This window comes from Gracilinanus agilis, chromosome 6 (genome assembly GCF_016433145.1).
Source record: "Gracilinanus agilis isolate LMUSP501 chromosome 6, AgileGrace, whole genome shotgun sequence".
In the NCBI taxonomy this organism is placed as follows: Eukaryota; Metazoa; Chordata; class Mammalia; order Didelphimorphia; family Didelphidae; genus Gracilinanus; species Gracilinanus agilis.
Genome location: NC_058135.1, coordinates 277971453 through 277985036, shown reverse-complemented (window position 1 = coordinate 277985036; position 13584 = coordinate 277971453). Strand labels below are relative to the sequence as shown.

The window sequence follows — 13584 nt, the reverse complement described above, 5'->3', positions numbered from 1 at the left end:
TCTGTGATCAATCTCACTGGGCCTCAATTTCTTTCTTTGTAAAAATGTTCATGATGACACTTAAAGAATTTTACTCCAAGATTGTTGTCGGGGAAAGAAAGCCCTTTTCAATCTTTAAAACACTAGAGAAATGTGATTTTTAAAAATTATTTGCCGAAATGATTCTTGGACAATTCTTTCTTAGTGAGCTATTTTTATGAAATGATTTCCTGTTCTTTGCATTCCCTATCGAAGAAGATGGACTAGATTGGGCCTGTTGAAATGACTAGTTTTGATGTGCAAAAAAAGAATCTCATATTTCCTTCTCCCCTTAACACAATCAGTCTTTTCTTTCCTCTGTTTCTTATTTTGAATAATAGCCCTGCAGAGCAAGGTTTGGTGCTTCTGTATTTTTGGTCTGGAAAGCAAGTTGGCATAGTCAAAGTGCTCCAACATTCAAAGATGGTAAAGTGATGAAAAATCTCTTTCCCATTTCCCAGTCTACACCGAAGTTCTGATCCATTTGTTCCATCTCAAGTGTAGTAGTAAGCGTTCACCCAGAGATCACCAGACCTCTTCAGAGACCTATAAGAAGCCAAAACAAAAATGAGAAGTCTGTTTAGCTTGAACAGTCAAATGGGATAGGCTGTTTCCTGTTGATCATGATCTTCCCTCTTGCTCTCTCTTTCCTACTTGTAAGATAAATTATATTTGGGCAACAGAATGATATGACTCATGATTCCCATAGCCATCCTTGAACAGCTCCTGCTTACATCACTGAAGACATAAGTGGGGAAAATGCATAGGTCTAGCACTGAGTGCTGCCACTAACTGCTTGTCTCATCTTAATCTACCCCCTTTACCTTTAGACCTCTCAGCCAATCCATAGGCTTTTATTGTTGTTGTAATTGCCCATTTGTTTCCTTTGTGTCTGACTCTTTATATCATCTGGCATTTTCTTGGCAGATATTAGAGCAGTTTGCTATTTCCATTTCCACCTCTTTTTACAAAAGAGGAACTGAGGTAAACAGGGTTAAGTGACTTGCCCAAGGTCACACAATGAATCAAAATCTGAGACTTCATTTGAAGTTTCAAAGAAAGATGAGTCTTTCTGATTCTAAACCTACTGTTTTACCCATAGTCTAACCTGTCTGCTCTATATCTATAGGCTAAAATGATTGATTAATTATACAACAGCCCTATTCCTAGTAATTGCCTTTCCTCAAGTCTCTAAAAATCTTTAGTCCTTGGTGGAAATCCAATTTTAGTTAGCTAATCCCTTTTTCCTATCTTTGTATGGCATGAGTACCTCTAAGGAATCTCCTACATCTTTTTTTTTTGGTATCAGTCCCATATCTTATTCTCCCCACTCTCCTGTAACAACCAATCTTCATTTCTCAGCTCAAGGCCTGGCTTCCATGGGATGATAATTCAAGTGTTTTTCTTCTGTTTACTAACTTCCTTTTTATCTTGTTTATAACTTATTTGTATATATATGATGAAAATTTCTGAAAGACTGGTTTCCAAGTATGAAAAATCTATTCATTGATTAGACTACCAATGACTAATATGTTAATGGTCCATGATCTCTCTCAGAGATCAGAGATAATTCATTCAGAATCATTAATCATTTAAATATAATTCTGAAAGTTCTTTATTCAGCCCTCCCCTAGATAACAACCCAAGACATCTCTAATTATGCAATACCTAAGGAGGTGGCAAGCTAATATTCTTTAGTCCCTCCCTTATCCCCTCATGATGGTGGTAGGAAGTCATATGCTTGATCAAGGATTCCAATATCCTTGCTGATCTAGATGGAGAAATTAAATTAGTTATCATTAAGTTCAACTTCCATTATTTATCCTAATGAAGGAAAATCAAGAACTCAGCCATGCCACTCCTGGATGTGTATGACATGCATGTAGTTCTGTTTAGAGGAAAGAATAGAATTTATATTCTCAATCTTATTTTTTGGAAGTGCCAATTTTAGAAGGTGCTCTGGGGCAAGAAATGTAAGATATTTCTATGGTTTTCAGGAAAAGGAATGAGGAAAAGGCTTGAACATAAAATGTAAAGTTAAAGAATAATTTTAGATATTAAAGGATACAGAATTAAGAATAAAGTTCAGAGAGTTCCTTGCCTGTTGTCTTCCCCATTGGATTATGAGCTCCTTAAGAGTAGAGACTTTCTTTGTATCTCTCTAGTATTTAGCACAAGGTCTGGCTATATAGTAAGTGATTAGTAAATATTGTACACAGAATAGGGAAGGATCTCAGAGGCCATCTAGTCCAGATCATTCTTGAAAAGGAATTTCTTTCACAAAGTGGTTCTCTGGCCAACATTTGAAAGATGTCAATGAGGGAGGGAGCTATCACACCCAAATAGAGTCTATTCTACTTCTGGAGAAGTCTAATTATTAGTATTTTTTTTACATATCAAAACTTTTTTTTTGCCACTCTCCAAAATGAATTCATGGCTCCTAGTTTTCCAAAGATGAAATCTAAGCCCCCCATTTCAAATATCTTATTTCAGATAAAATCTGTAGTCTCTCCTTTCAAATATTTTATTTTAGATAAAATCTAAACCTTCTTCTTTCAAATATATTTTAAATGTTTTATGTAACCTAGGGCTCAAGCCTAAAATTAGGAGGTAAAACAAATGGGATTTGGTAACTGATGAGATGTGTTGAGTGAGTGAGAATCAAGAGTTGAGGGTGACATAAAAGTGGGAAACATTGAAGATGGTGCCCACAACAAAAATAGGGAAGTTTAAAACAAAGTTGATTTTTTTTTGCAGTGTATGGGGAAGCTATTGAGCTGTTCTGGACAAGTAGAATTTCAAATTTCTATAGAACATTCAATTCAAACATCTAATAGCGTATTGGTGAAGTGCTGGGGTGGAGCTCAGATGAAAATACTTAGCTAGAATTAGATATCAGAGAGTCATTCACATAATGATGATAAACCCAATAGCCATTGATGAGGTCTTCAAGTGAGATGGTGTAGAATGAGAAGAGGGCTCAGGGCAGAGTCTTAATTAGGGAGCAAGGTACCAATGATGATCCATCAAATGAGGCCAAGATGGAACAAGCAGATAGACCCATTACACCATATTTCTCTTACCAGTGTTGTGTATAATGAAATGATAATTGCATCACTCCTGGATGTTTTTCTTCAATGAAGACCAAGTTCTCAATAGCTGCCTAGTTGCCTCTTCTTACTGTCTATCCTTACTTTGATCTCCTATTTACTTCCATACCCTTAGCATTCAAATATATACTGTGTCCTGGCTCTCTTCTCTTCTCTTCTCTTCTCTTCTCTTCTCTTCTCTTCTCTTCTCTTCTCTTCTCTTCTCCTCTCTTCTCTTCTCCTCTCTTCTCCTTTTATGCTATTTCTCTTGGTGACATCATCAGCTCCAATGGATTAAATTATCGTCTCTTTCTATTTGATGCTCAAGTCTATTCATCCAGTGCTAACATTTCAACCGACTTTCATTCTTCCATTTCCAAATGCCTATTCAACATCTCAAAATGGTTGTCTCATAGACATTACTAATCTGATATGTTCTAAACTGAACTTATTATCTTTTTACTCCAAGTCCTTCTCTCTCCTAATTTTCCTAATTGAGGGTTCCACTATTACCCAAGTTCTCCCAAGTTACCCAAGTTCTCAATTTAGATGCCTTCCTCTGCTACTCATGATCTTTCACCCTACATGTAGAATCAGTTGTCATACTTTCTTGTTTTACTTTTATGACATCACTCATATATATTCCCTGGCATTGCCAACACCCTGGTGCAGGGTCTCCTCATGATTACACTGCCTATTGATTATCTCTCTGCCTCTACTCTCTTTACTTCTGTATGTCCTCCACTTGTTGTCAAATCAATCTTCCTAAAAGTGTTAGGTCAGACAATGACACCCATCTGTTATTCAACAAATACCCCTTGATCCCTATTACCTTTAGTATCAAATATAAAATCCTCTCTTTGGCTTTTAATGCCTTTCATAACTTGACCCCTTTGAACCTTTCCATTCTTCTAATACTTTATCCCCATCTTCATAATGAGATTCAGTGATGCTGCCCTCTTTGCTGTTACTCAAACTAGATACTCTATCTCTTGACTCAATGGATTTTCATTGGCTGTGCTTCATGTCTGAAACTCTCTCCCTTCTCATCTTTTCTCTCTGGCTTCCTTCGAGTCCCAGCTAAAATTCCAACTTTTATAAGAAACTTTTCCAAATTCCCCTTAACACTCAGGCTTTTTTTTCATTGAAATTACTTCCCATCATCCCATATATATACCTCATTTGTCCATAGTTGTTTCCATGATATCTCACCTATTTGAAACAAACTCATTGAGACAGATATTTTTTGCCTTTCTTTATAAGCCAAGCACTTTACGTATGGTTCTTGATAATCAATATATGCCTGTTCATTTGATTTTTTTGACTTTTAAATTATTTCCTGATGTATTCAAATGCGTTATTATTGTCTCCACTGTGTGATTGTGACCTCTTTAGATTTTGTAATGTTTGATTTTTCATGTATATCTTCCAAAGTAACTAGCTAGCCCTTTCCTACTTGCTTTGAAGGGACTGAATGCTAAAGAGCCCCTAGGCCAGTTATGATGAACCTTTTAGAACATTTTAGAGACCCCATGTCATGCCCTGACCCCCCTCCCCCCAAAGACTACATGAAGTGATGCACTCATCTATCTCTAGCAACACTGGATCCTGTTTGGAGGAGGGTCTACTTTAGAGGGTGCAGTTGACAACCTTAGGCAGCTCTCTTCAGGAAAAGCCAGGTGGGAGAGATTATCAGGCTAGCAAATGCTGTCACCGTTCAATAGTGAGCAGGAGAGGCAGCTTAAATAGGTTCTAGAATAAGATGAGGTTCCCCACCCCCTTTTTTAAAAGAAAATTGCCTTTTAGGGCAGCTAATCCTGATCTGGGTTTAGGCCAAGTCTGGGTTTGCAAGAATTGCTTTACCAGTGATTCTGGTCTGGCTGCAGTTTGCCTGACCTGAAGTCTTTAAGGTGAGGGTATTGCCAAGGGGCCTCATACTCCCCCCAGTCTTGGAGGGATGGAGTCTTAGAGGGGATGGAGTCTTGGAGTTTCCTTCCCTCCAGTGAGTGCAGCAGATATACACTCACTAAAACTCTCTGATGGGGGTGAAGGTCACTGCAGGAAGGTCTTGATGGCTCCTAGAAGAAGATTGGCATAGCAGGGGAGGCCTTCCCTGGGATTTAGAGTGGGCTCCTCCAGGGAGGTTTGGATATTGAAAGCAAAGGAAGAGCCCCAGGGAAAGGACAGGGGAGGTTCATCAGGCTCAGAAGTCAGATGGGAGCTGGGCATTTGGTGTGAGCCTCTGCACTGTTTTCCTTATTCCCACCACGTGGTTGCACACTGCTCCTCCTCAAAGTCCTGGGCACAGAATCTCCCTTTTAGCCTTGGTTTCCTCTCTGAAGGGAACAGGGTCACAGGAGCCCCAGGCCAGACAGGGGAGGGAGAAAGGAAGGGAAGAGGCCTGAGCACTCTGCTCAGGGGAGGGAGTAAATGCAGAGGGGCGGGAAGGTGTGGTAGAGAGGGGGAAGGGAGCAGGTCCTCTGGAATCCCTCTGCCTTTCTAGTAATTAACTCTGCTGGGGATAGGGCACATGCCCACAGAGAGATCTCTGGATGCCATCTTTGGCATGCATTCCATAGGTTCATCATCTCAGCCCTAGATAGACCAGATATTTAAGGAGAAGAGAACCTGTCAACTGAAACAATCTCTTACCTGACAATGTCCCCAAATGCTTTCAGCATTGGTTTGTTCACATAGTCCATTCCATACTTAGCACATAATGACCTCACCAGTGGTGCAATTTTGTAATAATTATGGCGGGGCATGGTGGGAAATAAGCTAGAGAAACAAAGAGAAGGAAAATAATATTAACTTTAGAGACATACAACATTTTTTTCTGATTCTTACAGGTCTGCTATGGGAAAATATAGATGTGGAACATGTGGTGAAGAAGTGGAAGAGTACAAACTGAAGTTTCATTAGCAAGATCTCAGATCCATTGAAGTGACAATGAGAATGCAACTGTGAAAATGCATGCATCTCTGTTCAGGGAAGTTTAAAGAACCTGTACCACCTTCACATCCATTCACTCAACATCTATCTCTCTGAGAGAAGGATTTGGGGCATTAATGCCAATGAATTTGAATATTAGTCCAAGTCAATTATAATTATTAAAGCAATGCTCTTGAAAAGAAAATCAAAATTTTTTTCATATCAAATATAAAGGACTTTTTGATTTATCTGTTCTTTTGGATTATCTCATAAAGAATATATCACTGTTTTATGGATAGATGGGCATAGGTAGCATAGTTACTGAAACAATAGTCAGGGGGCTTGTATTTTAATTCTTCTTTCACTAATTGATTGTGTGATCTTAGGCAAGTTATTCAAGCTTCCTATATTTTATTGCTTCATCTATGAAGCACAGTCAATATTGGTTTACCTCCATTGGGTGAAAGTCCCAAGAGATAATGGTTGCTGATGTTTATGTATCTTTAAATTGTATAAAATACAAGTATCCCTTCTACATCAAAGGGATTACGGGGAGGAGACCCTAGCTTTCTGGAAAATCCATGTAAAACTTTCTGACTCTCCTTTCTTACTACAGAAGTATGGATTTTTCCTTTTTCTTTTATGGGTACTCTCTAGGCATTTATGAGTTATTGCATTTTAAAGATATCTCTGCATTTTGCCTTTGTGTTCTTTTTGAAAACTTCAACTTTTTACTCATTTTGACTTAAAAAAGAAATCGTGTACATTTTTAATATTAAATGATAAAGTATTTTGATATTATATATTATATGGATATTTTATGCATTTATGAGTTTCTAAACTTTTTTCTGGGTCATCTGTTGGCCTTCCCATGTCATCTGTGGCATCCACAAAACTCTCCTCAAATTCCCATTTAATTTCATATGCCAATCTGTGATATATCAAAATTGCGATGGGAAAAGTTGTGATGAGGAAAGGATACCTATACTTTACATATATAGCTACTTGCTGACAAGGGAAGCTGATGGGAAATGTAGTTTTGTCCCAGTGGGAAGGACAGCCTAAAGGATATGAAAAGTGAAAGCCACAGGATGGAAAATTGAGAGAAATTTTGAATCCTCCATAAATAGGGGAAATAGGAGTATGGACTGAGTCTAGTGACAGCAGCCAGTCAAAGAAAACTGAAGAAGCTTGCCATTCCCAAACAGTATAATCATGAGCAGGTGAAGCTTTGTTTGGCTTACTGACCTGATTATGAATTATTCTGCCTGGATAAAATTTTGGGCTTTCTCTATATTTGCTAATATTCTTGGACCTGGTAAATTCATTCCTTGTCTACTTCCCATTTCCCCCTATTCCACCACACTGTGGCTTTCTTTAAATGTTCTTTATTTCCTGATCTCTTTAAACTTTCCTTATTAGTTGTCTGTATTTTTAAAATAGGCTTTTTTTCTCCAGATAAAGGAAAACTGATTTAAAAAATGTATTCTGAATCAATGTTTGTTCTAAAGAATGGGTCACTCAATGGTGAAGGAATAAAGGGACCTTCCCCTCTCCTCTGTCTTTGTCTCTCTGTCGGCTTTGTCTCCTCTGTTCGTCTCTCCAGCACAAATATATGAAACACGGGGTGGTTTTAATTCTCATTTTACAAATGAGAACCTTGAGGCATATAGAGTTGCCTAAAGTCGGGAACCAAGTACATAGAAGAACTAGGTTTTGAATTTAGGTCTCCTGAATCAATCCTCTGTGTCTACTGGGTACTATATATGTGTGTGTGTGTGTGTGTGTGTGTGTGTGTGTGTGTGTGTGTGTGTGTGTGTGTGTGTGTATGTGTGTGTGTGTATGTGTGTGTATATATATATATAGTACAATATACTACTATAGTAATATGCCAGTGTTAGTTCTAATGTGAAAATACCATAGATGTGAAGGGTGCTTCATCCCACCTCCACTCACCATGGGAGACACAAAGAAAGAGAAAAGGAAATAGAGAGCAATCAAGGAGATTGTCTTCCTAATGTGACACCATTTTTTTTTCAATTTCTTTTAGAGACCCTCAACTAGAAATCTAGTAACTATCTGGAATAGGTAACTGGGACTGGGATTGGGAAACTGTTTCTTAATCTCAATCACAAAGAAACAAATATCTAAGTCTTAAGTATCTCAGAGATACTTAGATCCAAAGTAAGATTTAGATTATCTAAATAAAGTATCAAAGGGTCAGGGAGTAACATGTTATTCGAGAAATCAGCTTTCCTTGGCTTTCAGCCAACAAATTAGTCCAATGTCTTACTAGTTAAAATTAACCTCATTTTCGAAGCCCTCAAGAATTTAGATTTATCTACTAGAATGCTCCTGATTCTCCTTATCCATAAAGACCCACCTCATTAACCCTTGAATGAACCTCATTGACTCTGTTTCTAGAACATTCTCATGGCTATATCCTTCAATATAATGCAGGAGAGTTATTTATGTTTGATACCTTATTCCTCTGCTAGATTATAAACTCTATTAAGGCAAGAGGAGTTGTGTAAATTATTTCTTTTGCTCCATGGATAGGTAGTGGTGTGGTACTGAGGATGTTGGAGTTAAAGTCAGGAAGATAATGCATTAAATACCACCCCAGGCACTTACTAGCTCTTTGATATTAGACAATTTACTTAATCTTTCAGGACTTCCCATCCCTTATCTATAAAATGGGAGTCTTGGATTTGATATTTTCTTTGATCTCTTCTAGTTCCAAATGTATGATCCAATGATTAGCAGAGGGTCCTGTATTCAGTAGATGCTTAATGAATATTTACTGTTGCTGAAGTATACTCCTCTCCCCTCTCTTCCAATACATCCTACTCCATGGCCTCTAGACTGTGACCACTATGGTGACACCTGGGTGACTGTTTCTGTCTAGTTCCTATTGAGGAAAGTTGGGCTCCCCCTAGTGGTGTCACGCCCAAGATATTTACCCATCTTAATAATGATGAGATAATAAATGTTGTATTAGATGGAGGGCAGGTCTAGGAGTCAGAAAGACCTGGGAGCTAATCCTGTCACCTTCCAGTGACCCAGGCAACTCTATGAGACTCTTAATTACAGCAGAATTACTAGTATGCATTAGTAGAGGAAACTGTCTTATTAAAAGGGAGTTCCCTTTCCCGATACAATCAAAGGTCTGGCCTGAAGCTGATAGTGATAAGGAAATAAATTTTAAGAGTAGGAAACAGATATTGATGCCTGTCACACTATAGACACAATAAATGCTTGTAAAATGCTTAATAATAACTTATATTGCTGTAGCATCTTAAGGTTCGTGCCTTGCATGCATCATGTTGTTAGAGGCTCACAAGAACCACATGAGGTAGGCATTACAAGTATTATTTTGTTTTCATTTTACAGATGAAGAAACTGAGTTACAGAGGTTAAAGTGACCAAGTTAGCACAGCAAATGTCATAGTTGGGATTTGGTCACGGGTATTAGTGTGAGTATGGATCATTTCTTTCTTTGTAGTAGAGCCTAGTCTGTTGCAGATTAGATGAAGGAACTAGGAATGTGTATTCCAGAGGAGAGAAGAATTAGAGGCATGTTAGCTTTCTTCAAATATTTATGTGGAAGGCTGTCACTTGGAAGAGGAGTTAGATTTGGCTTGCTTATCTTTAGAGACAAAACTAGGAATGGGTAATGGAAGTGGCACTCACTTGGAACATATTCTTTTTTTTTTTTTAACCCTTGCCTTCCATTTTATTTTATTTTATTTTTTAAAACCTTTACCTTCCATCTTGGAATCAATTGATTCCAAAGCAAAAGAGTGGTAAGGGCTAGGCAATGAGGATTAAGTGACTTGTCCAGGGTCACACAGCTGGGAAGTATCAGAGGCAAGATTTGAACCTCGGACCTCCCATTTTTAGATCTGGCTCTCAATCCACTGAGCTACCCAGCTGCCTCCACTTTATACATATTCTAACACCATCTGACATATAGGTGATGAATGATACTTGTTAATAGATTGATTCCTGTCTCTTAAAATCAGTGCTCTATTTTCTTCCCCAGATTATATAAGGTCATTTAGATGAGGTACTAGGGAGAGGAGTTAAATAACCAAAAGATATTTATTTTTTACTCACTGGTGTTCAATTTGGAAGTTCAGATGCCCAGAGAACCAGTCATTGAAGAAGGATTGCTTAACATTACATGTGGCCAAAACCTACAAAGAAAAAAAATCAAGATATTTGACTTCAGTGAATATGAGTCACGGAGTCTTACTATTCCCCAAAACTCAATATGTCTCATGAAGAGCTACTTGTATCATGTAATCAAAGAATATTAGAATGTTAACCCCATTTTCTAAACCCTCAAGAATACAAATTTATCCCCCACAATGCCTTTCCCAAGATCAGACCTACTTTCTGAGTAGGAGGTAATGGAGGAGGACTAGGGAGAAAGTTACCCTTCCAAGTTAAGAGGACATTGATTTCCACTAATACAGGAACCAGAAGAAAACTCTACAAAATAGTTGACAAGTGTCCACCTACAGACATCAAATGATGGGGAAGCCATTAGTTTCCCAAGGCAATTCAGCCTACTTTTAGACAGTCCTAATTATTAAGGGATTTATTAATTATTAAGGGATTTCTCCCTCCCACATTGGGCCAAAAATCTTCTCCTCTTTCCATTTCTACCAATTACTGCTAGTTTAGATCCTGTAAGTCTAAGCAGAAAAGTCTATTCCCTTTTCCAAGCACCAGCTTTTTAAATAAGTACTTGATATACTTGAATTATATCCCTAATTTTTTTCTCCTCCAGGCCAAACAATCCTAGGTCCTTCCCTTAATCTTCATGTAACATGATCTTGATTGTCATTCATTTAACTTAATCATCTTCATTTGAAAAGGATTATGCTTCCAATAAATAAACATGCTTCCTAAAATTGAATGCCAAGAACTGATCCCAGTATTTCCAAGGTGGTTGGGTGAGGACAGAGCATGAATTAATCCTCTCTCTTGTTATGAACCCAATGTCTCTCAATGTAGCCTAAGCTCATTAGCTTTTGGGAGTTGCCTCATCACACCATTGACATGGGAATCTACTACAATTTTTTCCATATGAACCATGTCATAATCATGCTTTCCCATCTTGTGAAGTTGGATTTTTGAACGTGACTCCCATTTCTCCTAACTGTAATGTTCTTTCAGACCCCAAGAACTGCTGGATGGAAGGCATCAAGCTAGGTGCTGAGGACTAAAAGCAGATTTGTCCTCCAGGAAATGATAATTTAGTAGGGGGAATGCACAAATGTTATATAAATATCAACAGGGATGTATTACAACATAAGGAAGTAAGTGGTCAGTGTTGTATGAGTGACAAAGATGCTTCTTCTAGGGATTCAGAGACGGGAGTTATTTTTGGTCAGAAAATCCAGGAGTCTTTATGTAGGTGGTAACATTTGAAATGGGTCTTGAAGGATGGATAAGATTTCTCAAGGCTGAAGGGTAGGGAAGAAATTTAAGAATGTGTTTGTATGTAGAGGGATGGGGAAAGGAAGACATCCTAGGAAGAAAGATCCAAAGACACATCCTTAAATGTGGATAAGCTGTCTTCTCAGATAATACAACAAAATAACATTTTGTTCAATTTTTTTTCTTTTCTTTCTTTTTAAAACCCTTACTGTCCATCTTGTAAACAATACTAAGTACTGGTTCCAAGGCAGAAAAGTGATAAGGGCTAGGCAACTAAGGTTAAGTGACTTTCCCAGAATCACATAGCTAGGAAGTATGAAATTATATTTGAAATTAGGACTTTCATTCTCTAGGACCTGACACTCAGAGACCACTGAGTCATCTAGCTACCCTTGTTCACCTCTTTTCTAAAGTATTATTTATTATTATTTCTAAGTTATTATTTAGTGGGGGATGTTTGTCATCGTTGGGACATTTTGTCATTTTCATCTCTCTTAGAAACATTACTGGGGGCAGCTGGGTGGCTCAATGGATTGAGAGTCAGGCCTAGAGATGGGAGGTCCTAGGTTCAAATCTAGCCTCAGACACTTCCTAACTGTGTGACCCTGGGCAAGTCACTTAACCTCCATTGCCTAACCCTTATTGTTCTTCTGCCTTGGAGCCAATACACAGTATTGAGTCTAAGATGGAAGGTAATGGAGAAAGAAAGAAAGAAAGAAAGAAAGAAAGAAAGAAAGAAAGAAAGAAAGAAAGAAAGAAAGAAAGAAAGAAAGAAAGAAAGAAAGAAAGAAAGAAAGAAAGAAAGAAAGAAAGAAAGAAAGAAAGAAAGAAAGAAAGAAAGAAGGAAGGAAGAAAATAAAGAAAAGAAGAAAAAAGAAGAAAAAAATGAAGAAAGAAAGGAAAGAAAGGAAGAAAAGAAGAAAAAAGAAGGGAGAAAAGAAAAAAGAAAGATGATTGTTTAATATGGAAGAAGTACAAGGAAGGTAATAGTTTTCTTTTTAAATTTTAAATTAACAATGCTCCAGTCAGGGGCTTGTCTTAGCTTAATTACAAACAATGTGTGTTACCTGCAGCAAGTCTTTTGTCTAGCTAAGTCTGTCTCTCAGTCTTCTCATGTCTATAGTGAGGGGTTTAGACTACATAGTTTACAAAATCCTTTTTAGATCTTAGATCCTATGCTTTAAGGTTCTATGTTTGAAGGTCAAGAGACAAGATCATAGATCTCCAGCTCGAAGGGTCCTTGGAGGCCATTTAGTTCAAATGATTCCTTTTTCAGATGAGGAAACCGAGGATCACAAAGATGAGAAAACGTAATGGTGTCACAGTGAGTCAGAATAAGAGGCAGGGCTTAAACCCATATCATCTGATTCTAAAGTCACTACTCTTTCTTCAAAACCATATTCCAAAGTCCTTCTTAGTTTTTATATTCTATTTTCTGAGATTCCATACAGCACTGACATTCTGTTTGGATATTTCCATTCTTGGTTCTGTGCTATACTTTAATCTTCAGAATTCAGAAATTCAGTTCCCCTCCCAGAGGCTATCTTAATTTTCTGGACTTGAAAACAAGGCCTTACCAACTCTCAGTACCTATGGTGCCTCACCAAGAAATATCCAAAGATCCTTGTATCTTTCTCACCCTAGAATATTCTTCTAATAGGTTGGTCCCCCTCTGCCATTGATGAGTTCTTCCTAAAGCTTCCATTTTGTGGAGGGACTCAAACTGGCCAACCTTCATTCTCCTGGCTCTGTTCCTGACATTAGAGACATTAGTGACATATAGACACTTTCCCTTGCCTCCCACTAGCCTTCCCTTTTGTGTTATGTCTTCCTTCATTAGAATGTAAACTTTCTGAGAGTAGGGTTTGTAATTTTTTTCCTGTATTTTCAGTGCTTAGCTGAATGCTTGGCAAAAAAGAATCACAATAAATATTTTCTTCTTTCTTTGTCTTCCTCTTTTCCTTTCCCCTCTCTCCTTTTTTCCTCCTTCCCTCCTTCCCTCCCTCCCTCCCTCCCTCCTTCCTTCCTTCCTTCCTTCCTTCCTTCCTTCCTTCCCTCCTTCCTTCCTTCCTTCCCTCCTTCCTTCCCTCCCTGT

General features: G+C 38.0%; 1 protein-coding gene across 1 annotated transcript in view; it reads right to left on the bottom strand.

Annotated features, from left to right (window-relative positions):
* Positions 1 to 512: 512 nt before the first annotated feature.
* LOC123252680 (fatty acid desaturase 2-like protein FADS2B) overlaps positions 513 to 13584 on the bottom strand; it is a 49665-nt gene continuing 36593 nt past the window's right edge. Inside the window, exons 4-6 of the mRNA XM_044681946.1 lie at positions 10158 to 10237; positions 5760 to 5885; positions 513 to 564 (exon numbers count right to left, since the gene is read on the bottom strand). Coding sequence (XP_044537881.1) covers positions 513 to 564; positions 5760 to 5885; positions 10158 to 10237 — 258 coding nt within the window. The remainder of the gene's footprint in view (positions 565 to 5759; positions 5886 to 10157; positions 10238 to 13584) is intronic.